The following is a 22,751-nucleotide window of genomic DNA, read 5'->3' on the forward strand; positions in this document are numbered from 1 at the left end:
ATAGTGTCAATTATTCATCTGAACACAATTCTTGTTACTATTCGGCCTATATTATCACTCGTTTCTTTTCCCCCTCCTTTGTAAAGCATTTTACTGTGCTACTATAGTTCAAAGGAAGTGGATGATGCCAGATGGTTGTGTATATACACACACACACACACAAACATTGAAGCTAGACTTCAGGCAACTAAAAGGTGCAATACGTAGATTTTAGACGTGTTAGTGAACAACATACATGGTGGCTAATGTAGAGGTGCGTGTATACATGGAACAATTGTGCCTTTTTGATGGAAATATGGAGGTGGCTCTTAAAAGAGCCTTTGGGGGATTTTCGAGTTAAGGTCATCCTCATTTATGCGCGCTCTCCACGAATACGGCGGGCCAGCTGGATGTCCTTGGGCATGATGGTCACCCGCTTGGCGTGGATGGCGCACAGGTTGGTGTCCTCGAACAGGCCGACCAGGTAAGCCTCGCTAGCCTCCTGCAGGGCCATCACGGCGGAGCTCTGGAAGCGCAGGTCGGTCTTGAAGTCCTGGGCGATTTCTCTCACCAGGCGCTGGAAGGGCAGCTTGCGGATGAGTAGCTCAGTGGACTTCTGGTAACGACGGATCTCTCTCAGAGCCACGGTGCCGGGCCTGTAACGGTGAGGCTTCTTCACACCGCCGGTGGCCGGGGCACTCTTGCGAGCAGCCTTAGTGGCGAGCTGCTTCCTGGGGGCTTTGCCACCGGTGGATTTGCGAGCGGTTTGCTTGGTTCTGGCCATGGCGCGTCTCTGCATTTCGAGGCTATACTCCCGACTGTCAGTGTGCTTTTGCCAGCGCGCAGTGTGTAGTTGTGTGCAGGCAGTGTACTATTGGCCTCGTTTGCGATAACAGGCTAGCATTAAAATATAACACAAGATTTCACTCTTGACTTTGACGACTATTATTGCGCGCAAAGGGCCAGCAGTGTGCTATTGTACGCACGCGCTTAGTGGACTATTGTTTTGGGCGTCCAGTGTATTGTGTTGGGCGCGCGGTCCTAAAAAAAAGAAGAAAAGCATCCCTTCCAGTAACCGACAGAGGAGTCCTCCGCAACGGGCCAATCGGGGTGGTGGGGAGATGGTGTCCAATCAGCAGATGCCACTGCCGGCTTTATACATTTCACATGGGCATTTCGAGGCTATACTCCGACTGTCGCGCCATGGCGAAGCCTACAGGAAGCAGCTGGCCGCCAAGTCGGCAGGTAGCTTAGTGGGTAAGAGCGTTGTGCCTGTAACCGAAAGGTCGCTGGTTCTAATCCCCGAGCCGACTAGGTGAAAAAAAGCAAGCACTTAACCCTAATTGCTCCTGTAAGTCGCTCTGGATAAGAGCGTCTGCTAAATGACTAAAATGTAAATGTAAGTCTGCGCGCAGGAGCGCCTCCCCGTTACGAGCCCTGCCAGCGCCTGGGGAGAAAAATCTCCCAGTTCTTCAAGATCGACCTGCGCTTCTAGAGCTCCGCGGTGATAGCCCTGCAGGAGGCTAGCGAGGCTCACCTGGTCGGTCTGTTCAAGGACACCAAACTGTGTGCCATCCACGCAAAGAGGGTGTCCATCGTGCCCTAGGACATCCTGATGGCCCACTGTATTCGCGGAGAGCGCGCAAATGATGACCTGATCTCCAAAATCCCACCTCCATATTTCCATCAAAAAGGCACAATTGCTCCATTTATACGCGCACCTCTACATTTCTCACCATGTATATTAACCTGTCTTAAAGCTACGTATTGCACGTTTTACTTGCCTGAGGCGTTGAAATAAAACGCATAAATCCAAAGGGATTATCTACAATAGTCAAAGACGCGCGGCAGGCCGAAATACTCCAGCCAAATAATTGGACAAATCAGGAAGGACAAAGGAAGTCTCGGTGCATGCGTTGCTTTATTCAGCACAGTTGAATGGACAGCACTTCTGCTTCATCTCCACTCACGAGACGGGTAATAGAGGAGCTCCGTGGTGCTGAAATGTACAAAGTTGTCCACTATCGGTATATCTATTTATTATGGCCATCGAAATGTTAGCTATTCAAATCAGATCCAACAATTATATCAAGGGATTAGAAATCCAAGGTTTAAAAACAAACGTGTCATTGTACTCAGAGGATCTAGATACATTTTCTAACCTCTCTGGAATACAACCACATTATGATAAATGTACTATATAAGGTATTGACCTTCCTGTAGCTCAGTTGGTAGAGCATGGCGCTTGCAACGCAATGGTTGTGGGTTCGATTCCCACGGGGGCCAGAATGAAAAATGTATGCACTCTGGATAAGAGCGTCTGCTAAATGACTAAACTGTAAATTGGATCACTGACAATACAACTTGTAGTTTACCAATAAAATGGTCTGATGGTGATGTGGATACATATCCCTAAATAAAATGATCTCACTCTATTAAATGTTAATAGAAAGTTAGCAAAAAATTACAAGATCTTGCTACCAAGGAAAGGTAAAAATACCTGTCTATTTGTGGAAAAAAACGAATAGAAAAAAACATATATTTATTGATATTGTATAGCCTTACTTGTTGATATCTCTGACGACCAGAACCTTAATAATAATCACCATACTTACTTCACATATCACGGACATATAGTAGACTACTGACACTCACTCCTATGGAATGGGTATGGGGACTGGACACGCCAGGACCCAGACCCTACTGTTGTCGATCACACATATTAATGTCGTGTTCAGGGTGCTATCAGAGTTATCGGAAATACCTAGTTCCGACTGGGAAGTTTCACTTGAATGACCCTCCAAGTTCGAATTACAAGTGAGAAATTGTGAAAATGTTGTTGCCAATCTTATTGGTTTAAGAATTGTTCCGACTTCAAAACCACTTTAACACAATCATGTCGGAGTTACAACTTCCCATTTTCCACGAGAATGTGAAGTTGGCATAATACAGCATTCAAGTGCTAGTCGGTACTTGGAAACGGACATTTCTGACTTGCTAACTGGTTGAACGTGTTACAACAAGTATATCATATGATTGACATAACCATAATAGAAAGGCCTTGGAAGTGCCATAAGTGAAAGCCGACATTTCATTATTTTACATTAACCTCTTTAACATGTATTAAATGAATTATGAAGAAAATTGTGTAATTTAGGCTCTGCGAAATATGAAATGCATTATGAAGAAAATCGTGTACTGTTGCCTACACGGAAAAGGGGCCTTTCTGACCAAAAGTGCACCAGTATCCCAAAGTATTAAAGTATTAATCGAAATCAAGCATAGAAAACAGCGTTAACATTAATAAGGGTGGCAGGTAGCTTAGTGGGTAAGAGTGTTGTGCCAGTAACCGAAAGGTCGCTGGTTCTAGTCCCCTGGGCCGACTAGGTGAAAAATCTGTCGATGTGCCCTTAAGCAAGGCACTTAACCCTAAATGCTCCTGTAAGTCGCTCTGGATAAGAGCATCTGCTAAATGACGTAAATGTAATAAAACAATTTTTCCCACGTAAATGTGTGTATTTTCTCACAAATTATGTTCAGAAAATCTCAAACAGTACATAGGCATACAACTACAATGTTTGAAACATTATTAAATAAAGACAACATTTCTGTATATTCACAACTATAATAAAGAAAAATAGGCTATCCGTTTATGGTTGTTGTGTGTAGCTTACTGGTTAAATTGGTGTCTTTTCGCACGAATTAAGTAGCACATAAATTTGTGTCTTTTCACACAGAAACACACGAAATCTGCTGAAATACATTACGCTACCTGTGGCTTTCTCGAGCACGGTTATATGTCAGACATTTGAACGGCTACGGATAGGGAAAAGCAAACCCCGTATTGAGTCAATACTGTCATCTATTGGTAAACATAATCCTTAACGTAAATATCCCAGGTTAGTACACAACGATTTTCCTTGCATGTTTTGCTAGGTCCTGCAGGACATCACCCCTTCATCTTCCTGGAATAAAAAAACCACACACAAACACAGACATTCTTTCAATGTTGGGAACACATTTTACATGAACATTTAAATCAAGATGGATTACGAGATGCCCAGGCTGATGCGCAAAGGCAACTATGCCGAGCGTGTGGGTGCTGTCGCACCAGTCTACCTGGCTGCCGTGCTCGAGTGCCTGACTGCTGAGATCCTGGAGTTGGCCGGAGACATTGCCCGTGCAAACAAGAAGCCTCACATTACACTGATTAACTCTATAGTATTATCCCAGTTTACGGTCTTGCCTACACCTAGCGAACAGTTTTTTAATTGATATGAAAAATAAATATTCCATTTGATTTGGAACAGCAAGCCAGACAAAATTAAACGGGCCTATTTATAAAATGAATATCAATAGAGAGGACAGAATTTATTAAATATTTTAAGCTTGGACCTACCACTAAAAGCTTCAGTCATACAAAAGTTATACTTAAATCCGAATTGGTTCTCTAGAAATGTGTAAGACTGTCTCACCACGTTCAATAAATGGCATTTCCCCCCTTTATTCAGATTACAACCTCTCACTTTCAGTTATTTGAAATGAAATCAATTCTCAAATATCACTATATCTAAAACAAGCAGTGGCGGCTCCTGAAAAAATTCTCAGGGGGGGGCAATTTGTCTGATGATTTAGGTGACCTACACACATTTTAAAAAAGATATGTCCAGCAATAACATGAAGACAGGGGCAGCATATAAGTCAATACCAGAAGCATTTATTGACTGATCTCAAAAGTGTTGGCTTACCAGGGTTGGTGGAGCCCTCAGTTTCATCTTTGCCTCGCAAAGCTAACTCAAACACTCCGCAAAACTTCACACACTGGATTAGCCGGCTGAGGATGTGGCGGTTCTTGCTAATGTCGTAGTAAATATATTTGTTATAGTGAATATGGAATATGATATGTTGAGTAAAATGTTGTGCTAAGATCTATTTAGGTCAGGAGCTGGTTATAAGTTCTGTTCCTATCCAATAACAATGGACAAAAGGGTCCTATCTTGTCAGCCTTGTCAGCAGGTGGCCAAGGACAACACCCACGCCATAGGCCTCTCAGTTCTTCCAACTCACAAGTTCTTGCTCTGAGGACACACACACACACACAAACACACACACACACACATCATCACTGTTAAACACACACACACACACACACACACATCATCACTGTTAAACACACACACACACACACAAAAATCCCCTCTCTTAGGCTGAACATTTGAAGACAGAGAACCCGACTCAGAGCCAATGCAACAGTGACAGTAGCCTGGAGGGGACCTCGCCCAACTCATCAGGACCAATCAGAAGATCAGAACTACTAGATTCAACCTACTTCATTTATTGCATAAAATGTCTGCACACAATGTTTCGGGGCTCTCTTCAGATAATAATAATAATAATAATAATAATAATAATAATAATAATAATAATAATAATAATAATATGCCATTTAGCAGACGCTTTTATCCAAAGCGACTTACAGTCATGCGTGCATACATTTTTGTGTATGGGTGGTCCCGGGGATCGAACCCACTACCTTGGCGTTACAAGCGCAGTGCTCTACCAGTTGAGCTACAGAAAGTGGATACTCATGGATGCGCATCGCAATTGTAAAATGTCAACACAATTGGAGACACCACGTCATTTTTGGAGACATGTTATTGACAGTAAACTATTGTAGATGCGACTGCTAACTAAAAAAATATTTTAGCTGGCTAGCTAATCATCTTAGCTAAATGTGGGGCAAACAATTCAGTTATTTACCGTTAATTTGAGGGATTGGGGTGAAAGAAATCGAGTTACATAGTGATACTTTACGATATACTGTATTGACAATATCGCAATATTTTAGCGCTAGTTGGCTGTACCTGCACCAAAACACCATTATTGTTCCTTCATAGCTTGTTCTCAATCTTTTCACATTGGGAGCCAATTTGTTTTCAGCACTTTTATTTCCATGACTGATCAAAACTCGTTCTCATGGCTTTCTGATCCCTCTGCAACAGACATATGGTGCGCAATAAAATCACAGTATCGAATCGCAATACGTATAGAATCATGAGACTCGCAATGCATATATCTTATCGTGAGGTCCCTGGCAATTCCCAGCCCAAGTTCATTTGCCACAACAAGTCTCTTCGCTAGCAAACGCGATGTCTTCTCCAAAACGGCAATGTGTCTCCAGCAATGTTTACTTTTTTGACGTTCTATGGCATCTCCACTTTCCAAGCATATATGACCACATGTAATATTTTGGTAAGTGATGCAAATAGTTAACTATGTAGGGCCAGGATGTAAAATATATGTAGCTGCAGCAATTTCTCTTATCTGATATGGTAAGTAATGGGGCTTAATGTATAGCTCCCTAAGAGTTTGACGAACGGGTCCGTGCACGCGATTCCAGATATCTTTACCTCTGAATAAACTGCCTTTATTATACCATATCCACCCTGTCCAAAGTCTCTACTTGGTCTCAGTTCTCCAGTAAACTTGTGATTATCAACACTAACCTCATCGTTGTGGCGGCGGACAGCTAGCCTGTATCCCTCATCAAGTTGAGTGGCAATGTTATTTTTCCGTTCGTACCAATTTTTTGAAAATCCTCGGGTGTAGGACTTTCCGCCTTTAGTAGAAACCTGTTGAATTATTAAATTTGGTCTGGGAGGTCCTAATTGTTTCGTTGCCAATTTATCTTCATTTGTTCGCCGACAAAAAGGAACTTCTTTCAAAGACACAATCCGCTCTTTTCTTAGTTACGTTCATGGTTACGTAACGTATGACGAAAGCGCGTAAGTGCAAGCCCTCAGACACCCATAGAGATTGTATTGAAAGATCTGATATTTGAAAAACATAGATTTTACATGGGAGTCTATGACAGACTTCTGGGCGATTTTCAACCTGACTGAAATCGCCCCAAAAGGGGGGGGAGCCATTTGAAGCAAGACTTTAGCCTGATTCGACATTTAGTGGCAGTGTGGCACTGTGGCAGATCAGACGTATAGATTACAACACTGATAACTACTGTTGCCGTGATATAATTGATTAGAAAAAAAATCCCTTCCTTTTCCCGTTTGGCAGTGCGTCGCCCATATCGCCCTATTGAACAGGCCGCCCCTGAAAACAAGCCATATAAAGTTGGATGCAATTTCAATTTAATCATCCAGAAACGACAGAACAAACTCAAATACACTAATAGAAAAATACATATGTCTTGATATTGTATAGCCTACTTGTTGGTATCTCAGACGACCAGAACCTTAATAATAATCACCATACTTACTGATTAAGCCAACTCAAACATTTTCAGTTTATGCTACTCAGAATATTTATTCATCTTTCTCATTGCAATATCTCAAGAGAACTTAATAATTTCAAGCATGAAAATGAAACATAAATATCCTGAGTTAACTTAACATTTATTCGTTTTTTCAATCAATCTTCTGATTACCCATAACTCAAAAACATAGACTTGTTACAACTCAAAATCATTTACCACCAAATTTAAAATATTTGTGGCAACTGATTGCCTTAAAAATAATAAATACTATTGACTTAAAGGTCAAACAAAAAAACATCATCTATTCAGATGTTTAGTATAAACTTTTCTTGCCCAGTCTTTTAGCAAAAAAATATGAAATAAAAAAAACATTAATAAAAAATAACAATTAACAAGTCTACTTCTGGGCATTTTGTTTATACTTTAAGATGAACTATGTAATAGTAGAACATATTCAAACTCAGAAAAGCTAAAATTACATTAAGAAAATATCATTATATCACAAATAGCTTATAAACTGTTAATACAACATTACCAGGAGGGCATCAGCAAGTCTTGGGTGGTGACCAAACATTTGTTTAGAAAGATTATTTGCCCACACCTTTTAGCACAAAATGAAACAATCTATTTAATAATAATAGTAATATAACTATAATAGTAATAAAAATAATTAAAAATTGAAAAGAGAATTAAATAAACAATTAAAGGCACACTTTTGGCCATCTGGTTGTAAACTTGCAGTGCAGCAATGTATAAACAAATTGCTTGTAAATTCTTCACAACTAAAACGGCTAAAATTTCAAAACGGTACATTAACATGTACAAAGGCAGTGTTTAGCCTTCCTTTGGCTATCTGGTTCAAATCTAGCAACTTCAGGGTGCACTGTATAGTTTTAGAAAATTAATTCAAACTCGAAAGCAAAATTAACAATATTAATAAGACAATAAAAATTATTTAACCATTTCCATAACTGAATAAACATCCCATCCTCAGAAGAAAATAAAGTCCCTATAACACTGTTTCCAACTAGAAAGGTGGCTACTTTAAAGTAAAGTAGCCTGAAACTTTGAGGACAGTTTATTTATTTATGAAAATGTATCAATGAAGAGCTTTCCTTTCTGATAAAAATGTACTTCCCAAAGCTATATAGTACACCTTTTAAAAACAAAATGCCATAGTGTATAAATATGGAGGATATATTTATTCATAATTCAAATTGAAAGTCCAAAGAGAAAAAGAAGCAAGATCAAATTAATAGTATTATTTTACTACGCTACTAGGAAAAATCATGCCATAATTAACTGAGCTCCAGTTACCCCTGTCAAGTCACTACCATTGGGACAGTGATGGATCAGACTGTGATCTGAGCTCCAGTTACCCCTGTCAAGTCACTACCATCGGGACAGTGATGGATCAGACTGTGATCTGAGCTTCAGTTATCCCTGTCAAGTCAATACCATTGGGACAGTGATGGATCAGACTGTGATCTGAGCTCCAGTTACCCCTGTCAAGTCACTACCATTGGGACAGTGATGGATCAGACTGTGATCTGAGCTCCAGTTACCCCTGTCAAGTCACTACCATTGGGACAGTGATGGATCAGACTGTGATCTGAGCTCCAGTTACCCCTGTCAAGTCACTACCATTGGGACAGTGATGGATCAGACTGTGATCTGAGCTCCAGTTACCCCTGTCAAGTCACTACCATTGGGACAGTGATGGATCAGACTGTGATCTGAGCTCCAGTTACCCCTGTCAAGTCACTGCAATCTGATAACAAATAAGGGCATGTCGTAATCCAGGTGGAATAAAATGTGTTCCCCACATTGACAGAATGTCTGCATTTGTGTGTTATTTTACAGGAAGCTGAGGGGGGTCATTTCCTGCAAGACCTTGCGTAACATGTAAAGCAAATCTATGCGATCAACAAGGAGGGTGCCGTGGCGAGTGATGGTCCAGAGGAGGTAGGCGTCATCCTTAAGTGATCACCGGTCTGAGTTTTGCAAAGGCTTCTGCCATTCTTCTTGGCATGACATACAGTGAGGGGAAAACAGTATTTGATCCCCTGCTGATTCTGTACGTTTGCCCACTGACAAAGAAATGATCAGTCTATAATTTGAATGGTAGGTTTATTTGAACAGTGAAAGACAGAATAACAGCAAAAACTTCCAGAAAAAAACGCATGTCCAAAATGTTATGAATTGATTAGCATTTTAATGAGGGAAATAAGTATTTGACCCCCTCTCAATCAGAAAGATGTCTGGCTCCCAGGTGTCTTTTATACAGGTAACGAGCTGAGATTAGGAGCACACTCATAAAGGGAATGCTCCTAATCTCAGCGTGTTACCTGTATAAAAAAAAAAATGTGTAAAAGACACCGGTCCACAGAAGCAATCAATCAGAGTCCATACTCTCCGCCGTGGCCAAGACCAAAGACCTCTCCAAGGATGTCAGGGACAAGATACTTATTTCCCTCATTAAAATGCAAATGAATTTATAACATTTTTGACATGCGTTTTTCTGGATTGTTTTGTTGTTATTCTGTCTCTCACTGTTCAAATAAACCTACCATTACAATTATAGACTGATCATGTCTTTGTCAGTGGGCAAACGTACAAAATCAGCAGGGGATCAAATACTTTTTCCCCTCACTGTATGCTCTGAATCTCAGCCACCCCTAAAAGCCGGAGTACACGTTCAAGGCATTCCAGAAAGTGTTTGTGGAGCTGGACTGCTCAAAGCTCACAGTCAAGATGACAGGCCTCAAGAACAAATGACTGTCTTAAGCAGAATGCCAGGCCAGAGGACAATTGTCATAGACTGAATGTCAGGGTTACTTTGTAACACCTTCGTAGTTAAACGCTGAGGTGCCTTTTGGAACTCTTCTCTCCCTTCATTTTTTCTGGTAGCAGGTCAGGAACGGTGTCCTCTACCACAGGCCCGCTTGTTGTTGGTGAAGCCGCCTGGGGCACAGAATCTGTGCTGGGACCAACCTCTGCCTACCGGGGGATGGTCACCGAGAGGCGGGGCTCGAGCACATTGCGGTCTGGGACCCCGTCCCCGATGGGCCCGTGGCGGTCATCTAGGCTAAAGAGGTTAGAGGGTAAGGAAGACACGTTTATTCTGCAAGGTGTGTTTTAAAGGGTCACTGCCACAGTATTTTCCATTGTGTTTTTGTATACAAGAGATACCAAATAGGTGTTTTTAATGAAGGATGTCATTGTAAAATGTAATGTCCATTTTGTTCCCATACAGTTGCGGTTTGAAATGTCCATTTTTGAATCCGTTGTACGTACCATTTTGAGGTTTCATCATCAAGGTACACACCTTTTACCACTGGTATTTTGACAATTCTACCATCAATCAATCAATCAATGAAGTGGATCTATAAAGCCCTTTTTACATCAACAGATGTCACAAAGTGCTATGCAGAAACCCAGCCTAAAACCCCAAACGGCAAGCGATGCAGATGTAGAAAAGCGGTGGCTAGGAAAAACTCCCTAGAAAGGCACAAACCTAGAGAACAACCAGGCTCTGAGGGGTGCCCAGTGCCCTTCTGCCTGTGCCGGGTGGAGATTACAACAGTACGTGGCCATTAAGGGCACATTTCTCTCCAAGATGTTCAAACGTTCATAGAAGACCAGCAGGGTCAAATAATAAGCACAGTGGTTGTAGAGGTTGCAACAGGTCAGTCGGTACAGTCGGTACATCAGGAGTAAATGTCACTTGGCTTTTCATAGGCGGCCATTTAGAGGTTGAAATAGCAGCAGGTGCGGTACAGATTTCTATTGGGAACTGTTGAAAAAAGGCGCACCTACAACATTAATGGGTTAAAGGAAAAATGACCAAAGTAATATACAGTGGGGAAAAAAAGTATTTAGTCAGCCACCAATTGTGCAAGTTCTCCCACTTAAAAAGATGAGAGAGGCCTGTAATTTTCATCATAGGTACACGTCAACTATGACAGACAAAATGAGATTTTTTTTCTCCAGAAAATCACATTGTAGGATTTTTAATGAATTTATTTGCAAATTATGGTGGAAAATAAGTATTTGGTCAATAACAAAAGTTTCTCAATACTTTGTTATATACCCTTTGTTGGCAATGACACAGGTCAAACATTTTCTGTAAGTCTTCACAAGGTTTTCACACACTGTTGCTGGTATTTTGGCCCATTCCTCCATGCAGATCTCCTCCAGAGCAGTGATGTTTTGGGGCTGTCACTGGGCAACACGGACTTTCAACTCCCTCCAAAGATTTTATATGGGGTTGAGATCTGGAGACTGGCTAGGCCACTCCAGGACCTTGAAATGCTTCTTACGAAGCCACTCCTTCGTTTCCCGGGCGGTGTGTTTGGGATCATTGTCATGCTGAAAGACCCAGCCACGTTTCATCTTCAATGCCCTTGCTGATGGAAGGAGGTTTTCACTCAAAATCTCAGGATACATGGCCCCATTCATTCTTTCCTTTACACGGATCAGTCGTCCTGGTCCCTTTGCAGAAAAACAGCCCCAAAGCATGATGTTTCCACCCCCATGCTTCACAGTAGGTATGGTGTTCTTTGGATGCAACTCAGCATTCTTTGTCCTACAAACACGACGAGTTGAGTTTTTACCAAAAAGTTATATTTTGGTTTCATCTGACCATATGACATTCTCCCAATCCTCTTCTGGATCATCCAAATGCACTCTAGCAAACTTCAGACGGGCCTGGACATGTACTGGCTTAAGCAGGGGGACACGTCTGGCACTGCAGGATTTGAGTCCCTGGCGGCGTAGTGTGTTACTGATGGTAGGCTTTGTTACTTTGGTCCCAGCTCTCTGCAGGTCATTCACTAAGTCCCCCCGTGTGGTTCTGGGATTTTTGCTCACCGTTCTTGTGATCATTTTGACCCCACGGGGTGAGATCTTGCGTGGAGCCCCAGATCGAGGGAGATTATCAGTGGTCTTGTATGTCTTCCATTTCCTAATAATTGCTCCCACAGTTGATTTCTTCAAACCAAGCTGCTTACCTATTGCAGATTCAGTCTTCCCAGCCTGGTGCAGGTCTACAATTTTGTTTCTGGTGTCCTTTGACAGCTCTTTGGTCTTGGCCATAGTGGAGTTTGGAGTGTGACTGTGTGAGGTTGTGGACAGGTGTCTTTTATACTGATAACAAGTTCAAACAGGTGCCATTAATACAGGTAACGAGTGGAGGACAGAGGAGCCTCTTAAAGAAGAAGTTACAGGTCTGTGAGAGCCAGAAATCTTGCTTGTTTGTAGGTGACCAAATACTTATTTTCCACCATAATTTGCAAATAAATTCATTAAAAATCCTACAATGTGATTGTCCGGATATTTTTTTCTCAATTTGTCTGTCATAGTTGACATGTACCTAAAATGAAAATTACAGGCCTCTCTCATCTTTTTAAGTGGGAGATCTTGCACAATTGGTGGCTGACTAAATACTTTTTTTCCCCACTGTAGGTGGCATCCATCAGCAGTGCTCGTGAACAGAGAAATGTTATAGGAACAAACGAGTAAAAGTGTTTAGATTATTGGGGTTGTTCAATGTTTTGGCATTGTAGTTTGAAAAATATCCCACAGTGCAAACACGAGCTATTTGAGCCTCCATTTCCGTAGGTATCCATGGTTACTATGAGAATATTTTGTTCCCCGTGACGTCTATGGGGTTGAAGCTCCATTGTATCTCTCGTAAGTAATGGTTCTGCCCACAGAGATCCTATACTAGTTAGTGTTGTAGTTCCTATTTCTACGGTTTTGCCTACCTGCAGCAATCAGGATTTACCTGCAGTGTTGATTGCAAATCCGTAATTTCTCATCTCATAATAACAGATGTTTTGCAAACCGTTGATGTTTAAATAAATGGATTCCCGGTGTCCGGATACCTTTTCTCTTAAGGGATCTGATTGAGTGAATCCAAAGTAAAAATGTGAAAATTTTTCTGACTTGGTCTAAATACATAATAGGATGAATCATTCAGGTAAAATAACACAATGTCTATTTGAGTTCAATCAACGTAATATAATCATTTTTTACCTCTCATCTTTACTCTATGTATTGGACCACATCTAAACAACTTAGTCAAGCTTATCTACTCATAAAAACAAGCAAAAAGATCTACTCAATAATACGACGTGTGCTTTTGTTGACTGTAATAGCTTGAGTACATTCCACAAAGTCATTTTTTACAGTGTATCTAAAGACACGTTTGGTGTGGTGATTCACTTTTTCTTTGACGTTGAACTTGCATTGAACAGACAAATCCATTTCGTTACAACCCTTTTGTAGTATGACTTAGGAATATTTGTTGATGATCCTAATGTCTATGCTTGAATAGTGATTGGTTGTTGGTGAAATATTGCTGAGAACCCATCGTTTCCTGCCCTTTTTTCACTATTGAGCAATTTTGAAACATTTGTTTTGCTATTGGATTCATAATTCACCTGGGACAAGTAATTAGTGAAAACCAGAGTTCAGCAGTTGCCATTAAAGCGATCGAACCAAGTCATCCTAATAGGCTAGTATTAGCCTAAAGCAGGGTTTCCCAAACTCGGGGCACGTTTTGGGAGTTTTTGCCCTAGCACTACACAGCTGCTTCAAATAATCAACTCATCATCATCAAGCTGGAGTATTAGAATCAGCTGTGGAGTGCTAGGGCAAAACGCAAAACGCGCACCCCTTGGGGACCCCAGGACCGCGTTTGGGAAACGCTGGCCTAAAGATCAAATACTGAAAGGGAATCACCATGATGTGCAGTACCCACATTTAACCACAAGATGGCCTCCGTGCTCCACTGTAAAGTTTTGGCCTCTGCATGAGTCTCTCAGCAGCACTGCGACATGGACTTTCAAAGTAAGTTGGCATGCAATGTTTTTTCTGGACTGCATGCAAGGCTATTATTACACACAACTAATAGTGTCAATTATTCATCTGAACACAATTCTTGTTACTATTCGGCCTATATTATCACTCGTTTCTTTTCCCCCTCCTTTGTAAAGCATTTTACTGTGCTACTATAGTTCAAAGGAAGTGGATGATGCCAGATGGTTGTGTATATACACACACACACACACACACAAACATTGAAGCTAGACTTCAGGCAACTAAAAGGTGCAATACGTAGATTTTAGACGTGTTAGTGAACAACATACATGGTGGCTAATGTAGAGGTGCGTGTATACATGGAACAATTGTGCCTTTTTGATGGAAATATGGAGGTGGCTCTTAAAAGAGCCTTTGGGGGATTTTCGAGTTAAGGTCATCCTCATTTATGCGCGCTCTCCACGAATACGGCGGGCCAGCTGGATGTCCTTGGGCATGATGGTCACCCGCTTGGCGTGGATGGCGCACAGGTTGGTGTCCTCGAACAGGCCGACCAGGTAAGCCTCGCTAGCCTCCTGCAGGGCCATCACGGCGGAGCTCTGGAAGCGCAGGTCGGTCTTGAAGTCCTGGGCGATTTCTCTCACCAGGCGCTGGCAGCTTGCGGATGAGTAGCTCAGTGGACTTCTGGTAACGACGGATCTCTCTCAGAGCCACGGTGCCGGGCCTGTAACGGTGAGGCTTCTTCACACCGCCGGTGGCCGGGGCACTCTTGCGAGCAGCCTTAGTGGCGAGCTGCTTCCTGGGGGCTTTGCCACCGGTGGATTTGCGAGCGGTTTGCTTGGTTCTGGCCATGGCGCGTCTCTGCATTTCGAGGCTATACTCCCGACTGTCAGTGTGCTTTTGCCAGCGCGCAGTGTGTAGTTGTGTGCAGGCAGTGTACTATTGGCCTCGTTTGCGATAACAGGCTAGCATTAAAATATAACACAAGATTTCACTCTTGACTTTGACGACTATTATTGCGCGCAAAGGGCCAGCAGTGTGCTATTGTACGCACGCGCTTAGTGGACTATTGTTTTGGGCGCCCAGTGTATTGTGTTGGGCGCGCTGTCCTAAAAAAAAGAAGAAAAGCATCCCTTCCAGTAACCGACAGAGGAGTCCTCCGCAACGGGCCAATCGGGGTGGTGGAGAGATGGTGTCCAATCAGCAGATGCCACTGCCGGCTTTATACATTTCACATGGGCATTTCGAGGCTATACTCCGACTGTCGCGCCATGGCGAAGCCTACAGGAAGCAGCTGGCCGCCAAGTCGGCAGGTAGCTTAGTGGGTAAGAGCGTTGTGCCTGTAACCGAAAGGTCGCTGGTTCTAATCCCCGAGCCGACTAGGTGAAAAAAAGCAAGCACTTAACCCTAATTGCTCCTGTAAGTCGCTCTGGATAAGAGCGTCTGCTAAATGACTAAAATGTAAATGTAAGTCTGCGCGCAGGAGCGCCTCCCCGTTACGAGCCCTGCCAGCGCCTGGGGAGAAAAATCGCCCAGTTCTTCAAGATCGACCTGCGCTTCTAGAGCTCCGCGGTGATAGCCCTGCAGGAGGCTAGCGAGGCTCACCTGGTCGGTCTGTTCGAGGACACCAAACTGTGTGCCATCCACGCAAAGAGTGTGTCCATCGTGCCCTAGGACATCCTGATGGCCCACTGTATTCGCGGAGAGCGCGCAAATGATGACCTGATCTCCAAAATCCCACCTCCATATTTCCATCAAAAAGGCACAATTGCTCCATTTATACGCGCACCTCTACATTTCTCACCATGTATATTAACCTGTCTTAAAGCTACGTATTGCACGTTTTACTTGCCTGAGGCGTTGAAATAAAACGCATAAATCCAAAGGGATTATCTACAATAGTCAAAGACGCGCGGCAGGCCGAAATACTCCAGCCAAATAATTGGACAAATCAGGAAGGACAAAGGAAGTCTCGGTGCATGCGTTGCTTTATTCAGCACAGTTGAATGGACAGCACTTCTGCTTCATCTCCACTCACGAGACGGGTAATAGAGGAGCTCCGTGGTGCTGAAATGTACAAAGTTGTCCACTATCGGTATATCTATTTATTATGGCCATCGAAATGTTAGCTATTCAAATCAGATCCAACAATTATATCAAGGGATTAGAAATCCAAGGTTTAAAAACAAACGTGTCATTGTACTCAGAGGATCTAGATACATTTTCTAACCTCTCTGGAATACAACCACATTATGATAAATGTACTATTTAAGGTATTGACCTTCCTATAGCTCAGTTGGTAGAGCATGGCGCTTGCAACGCAATGGTTGTGGGTTCGATTCCCACGGGGGCCAGAATGAAAAATGTATGCACTCTGGATAAGAGCGTCTGCTAAATGACTAAACTGTAAATTGGATCACTGACAATACAACTTGTAGTTTACCAATAAAATGGTCTGATGGTGATGTGGATACATATCCCAAAATAAATAAAATGATCTCACTCTATTAAATGTTAATAGAAAGTTAGCAAAAAATTACAAGATCTTGCTACCAAGGAAAGGTAAAAATACCTGTCTATTTGTGGAAAAAAACGAATAGAAAAAAACATATATTTATTGATATTGTATAGCCTTACTTGTTGATATCTCTGACGACCAGAACCTTAATAATAATCACCATACTTACTTCACATAGCACGGACATATAGTAGACTACTGACACTCACTCCTATGGAATGGGTATGGGGACTGGACACGCCAGGACCCAGACCCTACTGTTGTCGATCACACATATTAATGTCGTGTTCAGGGTGCTATCAGAGTTATCGGAAATACCTAGTTCCGATTGGGAAGTTTCACTTGAATGACCCTCCAAGTTCGAATTACAAGTGAGAAATTGTGAAAATGTTGTTGCCAATCTTATTGGTTTAAGAATTGTTCCGACTTCAAAACCACTTTAACACAATCATGTCGGAGTTACAACTTCCCATTTTCCACGAGAATGTGAAGTTGGCATAATACAGCATTCAAGTGCTAGTCGGTACTTGGAAACGGACATTTCTGACTTGCTAACTGGTTGAACGTGTTACAACAAGTATATCATATGATTGACATAACCATAATAGAAAGGCCTTGGAAGTGCCATAAGTGAAAGCCGACATTTCATTATTTTACATTAACCTCTTTAACATGTATTAAATGAATTATGAAGAAAATTGTGTAATTTAGGCTCTGCGAAATATGAAATGCATTATGAAGAAAATCGTGTACTGTTGCCTACACGGAAAAGGGGCCTTTCTGACCAAAAGTGCACCAGTATCCCAAAGTATTAAAGTATTAATCGAAATCAAGCATAGAAAACAGCGTTAACATTAATAAGGGTGGCAGGTAGCTTAGTGGGTAAGAGTGTTGTGCCAGTAACCGAAAGGTCGCTGGTTCTAGTCCCCGGGCCGACTAGGTGAAAAATCTGTCGATGTGCCCTTAAGCAAGGCACTTAACCCTAAATGCTCCTGTAAGTCGCTCTGGATAAGAGCATCTGCTAAATGACGTAAATGTAATAAAACAATTTTTCCCACGTAAATGTGTGTATTTTCTCACAAATTATGTTCAGAAAATCTCAAACAGTACATAGGCATACAACTACAATGTTTGAAACATTATTAAATAAAGACAACATTTCTGTATATTCACAACTATAATAAAGAAAAATAGGCTATCCGTTTATGGTTGTTGTGTGTAGCTTACTGGTTAAATTGGTGTCTTTTCGCACGAATTAAGTAGCACATAAATTTGTGTCTTTTCACACAGAAACGCACGAAATCTGCTGAAATACATTACGCTACCTGTGGCTTTCTCGAGCACGGTTATATGTCAGACATTTGAACGGCTACGGATAGGGAAAAGCAAACCCCGTATTGAGTCAATACTGTCATCTATTGGTAAACATAATCCTTAACGTAAATATCCCAGGTTAGTACACAACGATTTTCCTTGCATGTTTTGCTAGGTCCTGCAGGACATCACCCCCTTCATCTTCCTGGAATAAAAAAACCACACACAAACACAGACATTCTTTCAATGTTGGGAACACATTTTACATGAACATTTAAATCAAGATGGATTACGAGATGCCCAGGCTGATGCGCAAAGGCAACTATGCCGAGCGTGTGGGTGCTGTCGCACCAGTCTACCTGGCTGCCGTGCTCGAGTGCCTGACTGCTGAGATCCTGGAGTTGGCCGGAGACATTGCCCGTGCAAACAAGAAGCCTCACATTACACTGATTAACTCTATAGTATTATCCCAGTTTACGGTCTTGCCTACACCTAGCGAACAGTTTTTTAATTGATATGAAAAATAAATATTCCATTTGATTTGGAACAGCAAGCCAGACAAAATTAAACGGGCCTATTTATAAAATGAATATCAATAGAGAGGACAGAATTTATTAAATATTTTAAGCTTGGACCTACCACTAAAAGCTTCAGTCATACAAAAGTTATACTTAAATCCGAATTGGTTCTCTAGAAATGTGTAAGACTGTCTCACCACGTTCAATAAATGGCATTTCCCCCCTTTATTCAGATTACAACCTCTCACTTTCAGTTATTTGAAATGAAATCAATTCTCAAATATCACTATATCTAAAACAAGCAGTGGCGGCTCCTGAAAAAAATCTCAGGGGGGGGCAATTTTTCTGATGATTTAGGTGACCTACACACATTTTAAAAAAGATATGTCCAGCAACAACATGAAGACAGGGGCAGCATATAAGTCAATACCAGAAGCATTTATTGACTGATCTCAAAAGTGTTGGCTTACCAGGGTTGGTGGAGCCCTCAGTTTAATCTTTGCCTCGCAAAGCTAACTCAAACACTCCGCAAAACTTCACACACTGGATTAGCCGGCTGAGGATGTGGCGGTTCTTGCTAATGTCGTAGTAAATATATTTGTTATAGTGAATATGGAATATGATATGTTGAGTAAAATGTTGTGCTAAGATCTATTTAGGTCAGGAGCTGGTTATAAGTTCTGTTCCTATCCAATAACAATGGACAAAAGGGTCCTATCTTGTCAGCCTTGTCAGCAGGTGGCCAAGGACAACACCCACGCCATAGGCCTCTCAGTTCTTCCAACTCACAAGTTCTTGCTCTGAGGACACACACACACACACAAACACACACACACACACATCATCACTGTTAAACACACACACACACACACACACACATCATCACTGTTAAACACACACACACACACACAAAAATCCCCTCTCTTAGGCTGAACATTTGAAGACAGAGAACCCGACTCAGAGCCAATGCAACAGTGACAGTAGCCTGGAGGGGACCTCGCCCAACTCATCAGGACCAATCAGAAGATCAGAACTACTAGATTCAACCTACTTCATTTATTGCATAAAATGTCTGCACACAATGTTTCGGGGCTCTCTTCAGATAATAATAATAATAATAATAATAATAATAATAATAATAATAATAATATGCCATTTAGCAGACGCTTTTATCCAAAGCGACTTACAGTCATGCGTGCATACATTTTTGTGTATGGGTGGTCCCGGGGATCGAACCCACTACCTTGGCGTTACAAGCGCAGTGCTCTACCAGCTGAGCTACAGAAAGTGGATACTCATGGATGCGCATCGCAATTGTAAAATGTCAACACAATTGGAGACACCACGTCATTTTTGGAGACATGTTATTGACAGTAAACTATTGTAGATGTGACTGCTAACTAAAAAAATATTTTAGCTGGCTAGCTAATCATCTTAGCTAAATGTGGGGCAAACAATTCAGTTATTTACCGTTAATTTGAGGGATTGGGGTGAAAGAAATCGAGTTACATAGTGATACTTTACGATATACTGTATTGACAATATCGCAATATTTTAGCGCTAGTTGGCTGTACCTGCACCAAAACACCATTATTGTTCCTTCATAGCTTGTTCTCAATCTTTTCACATTGGGAGCCAATTTGTTTTCAGCACTTTTATTTCCATGACTGATCAAAACTCGTTCTCATGGCTTTCTGATCCCTCTGCAACAGACATATGGTGCGCAATAAAATCACAGTATCGAATCGCAATACGTATAGAATCATGAGACTCGCAATGCATATATCTTATCGTGAGGTCCCTGGCAATTCCCAGCCCAAGTTCATTTGCCACAACAAATCTCTTCGCTAGCAAACGCGATGTCTTCTCCAAAACGGCAATGTGTCTCCAGCAATGTTTACTTTTTTGACGTTCTATGGCATCTCCACTTTCCAAGCATATATGACCACATGTAATATTTTGGTAAGTGATGCAAATAGTTAACTATGTAGGGCCAGGATGTAAAATATATGTAGCTGCAGCAATTTCTCTTATCTGATATGGTAAGTAATGGGGCTTAATGTATAGCTCCCTAAGAGTTTGACGAACGGGTCCGTGCACGCGATTCCAGATATCTTTACCTCTGAATAAACTGCCTTTATTATACCATATCCACCCTGTCCAAAGTCTCTACTTGGTCTCAGTTCTCCAGTAAACTTGTGATTATCAACACTAACCTCATCGTTGTGGCGGCGGACAGCTAGCCTGTATCCCTCATCAAGTTGAGTGGCAATGTTATTTTTCCGTTCGTACCAATTTTTTGAAAATCCTCGGGTGTAGGACTTTCCGCCTTTAGTAGAAACCTGTTGAATTATTAAATTTGGTCTGGGAGGTCCTAATTGTTTCGTTGCCAATTTATCTTCATTTGTTCGCCGACAAAAAGGAACTTCTTTCAAAGACACAATCCGCTCTTTTCTTAGTTACGTTCATGGTTACGTAACGTATGACGAAAGCGCGTAAGTGCAAGCCCTCAGACACCCATAGAGATTGTATTGAAAGATCTGATATTTGAAAAACATAGATTTTACATGGGAGTCTATGACAGACTTCTGGGCGATTTTCAACCTGACTGAAATCGCCCCAAAAGGGGGGGGAGCCATTTGAAGCAAGACTTTAGCCTGATTCGACATTTAGTGGCAGTGTGGCACTGTGGCAGATCAGACGTATAGATTACAACACTGATAACTACTGTTGCCGTGATATAATTGATTAGAAAAAAAATCCCTTCCTTTTCCCGTTTGGCAGTGCGTCGCCCATATCGCCCTATTGAACAGGCCGCCCCTGAAAACAAGCCATATAAAGTTGGATGCAATTTCAATTTAATCATCCAGAAACGACAGAACAAACTCAAATACACTAATAGAAAAATACATATGTCTTGATATTGTATAGCCTACTTGTTGGTATCTCAGACGACCAGAACCTTAATAATAATCACCATACTTACTGATTAAGCCAACTCAAACATTTTCAGTTTATGCTACTCAGAATATTTATTCATCTTTCTCATTGCAATATCTCAAGAGAACTTAATAATTTCAAGCATGAAAATGAAACATAAATATCCTGAGTTAACTTAACATTTATTCGTTTTTTCAATCAATCTTCTGATTACCCATAACTCAAAAACATAGACTTGTTACAACTCAAAATCATTTACCACCAAATTTAAAATATTTGTGGCAACTGATTGCCTTAAAAATAATAAATACTATTGACTTAAAGGTCAAACAAAAAAACATCATCTATTCAGATGTTTAGTATAAACTTTTCTTGCCCAGTCTTTTAGCAAAAAAATATGAAATAAAAAAACATTAATAAAAAATAACAATTAACAAGTCTACTTCTGGGCATTTTGTTTATACTTTAAGATGAACTATGTAATAGTAGAACATATTCAAACTCAGAAAAGCTAAAATTACATTAAGAAAATATCATTATATCACAAATAGCTTATAAACTGTTAATACAACATTACCAGGAGGGCATCAGCAAGTCTTGGGTGGTGACCAAACATTTGTTTAGAAAGATTATTTGCCCACACCTTTTAGCACAAAATGAAACAATCTATTTAATAATAATAGTAATATAACTATAATAGTAATAAAAATAATTAAAAATTGAAAAGAGAATTAAATAAACAATTAAAGGCACACTTTTGGCCATCTGGTTGTAAACTTGCAGTGCAGCAATGTATAAACAAATTGCTTGTAAATTCTTCACAACTAAAACGGCTAAAATTTCAAAACGGTACATTAACATGTACAAAGGCAGTGTTTAGCCTTCCTTTGGCTATCTGGTTCAAATCTAGCAACTTCAGGGTGCACTGTATAGTTTTAGAAAATTAATTCAAACTCGAAAGCAAAATTAACAATATTAATAAGACAATAAAAATTATTTAACCATTTCCATAACTGAATAAACATCCCATCCTCAGAAGAAAATAAAGTCCCTATAACACTGTTTCCAACTAGAAAGGTGGCTACTTTAAAGTAAAGTAGCCTGAAACTTTGAGGACAGTTTATTTATTTATGAAAATGTATCAATGAAGAGCTTTCCTTTCTGATAAAAATGTACTTCCCAAAGCTATATAGTACACCTTTTAAAAACAAAATGCCATAATGTATAAATATGGAGGATATATTTATTCATAATTCAAATTGAAAGTCCAAAGAGAAAAAGAAGCAAGATCAAATTAATAGTATTATTTTACTACGCTACTAGGAAAAATCATGCCATAATTAACTGAGCTCCAGTTACCCCTGTCAAGTCACTACCATTGGGA

General features: G+C 41.0%; 1 protein-coding gene across 1 annotated transcript; it reads right to left on the reverse strand.

The window, feature by feature from the left end:
* Positions 1 to 352: 352 nt before the first annotated feature.
* Positions 353 to 763, reverse strand: LOC311116307 (histone H3.2; the record flags this gene model as incomplete). The annotated part of the gene is made up of 1 exon (XM_084191408.1): positions 353 to 763. One exon carries the CDS (start codon positions 761 to 763, stop codon positions 353 to 355), a length of 411 nt encoding a protein of 136 aa, XP_084047534.1.
* Positions 764 to 22,751: the final 21,988 nt, after the last annotated feature.

Source organism: Coregonus lavaretus, assembly GCF_964263955.1.
Source record: "Coregonus lavaretus genome assembly, contig: HAP1_SCAFFOLD_496, whole genome shotgun sequence".
Taxonomy (NCBI): Eukaryota; Metazoa; Chordata; class Actinopteri; order Salmoniformes; family Salmonidae; genus Coregonus; species Coregonus lavaretus.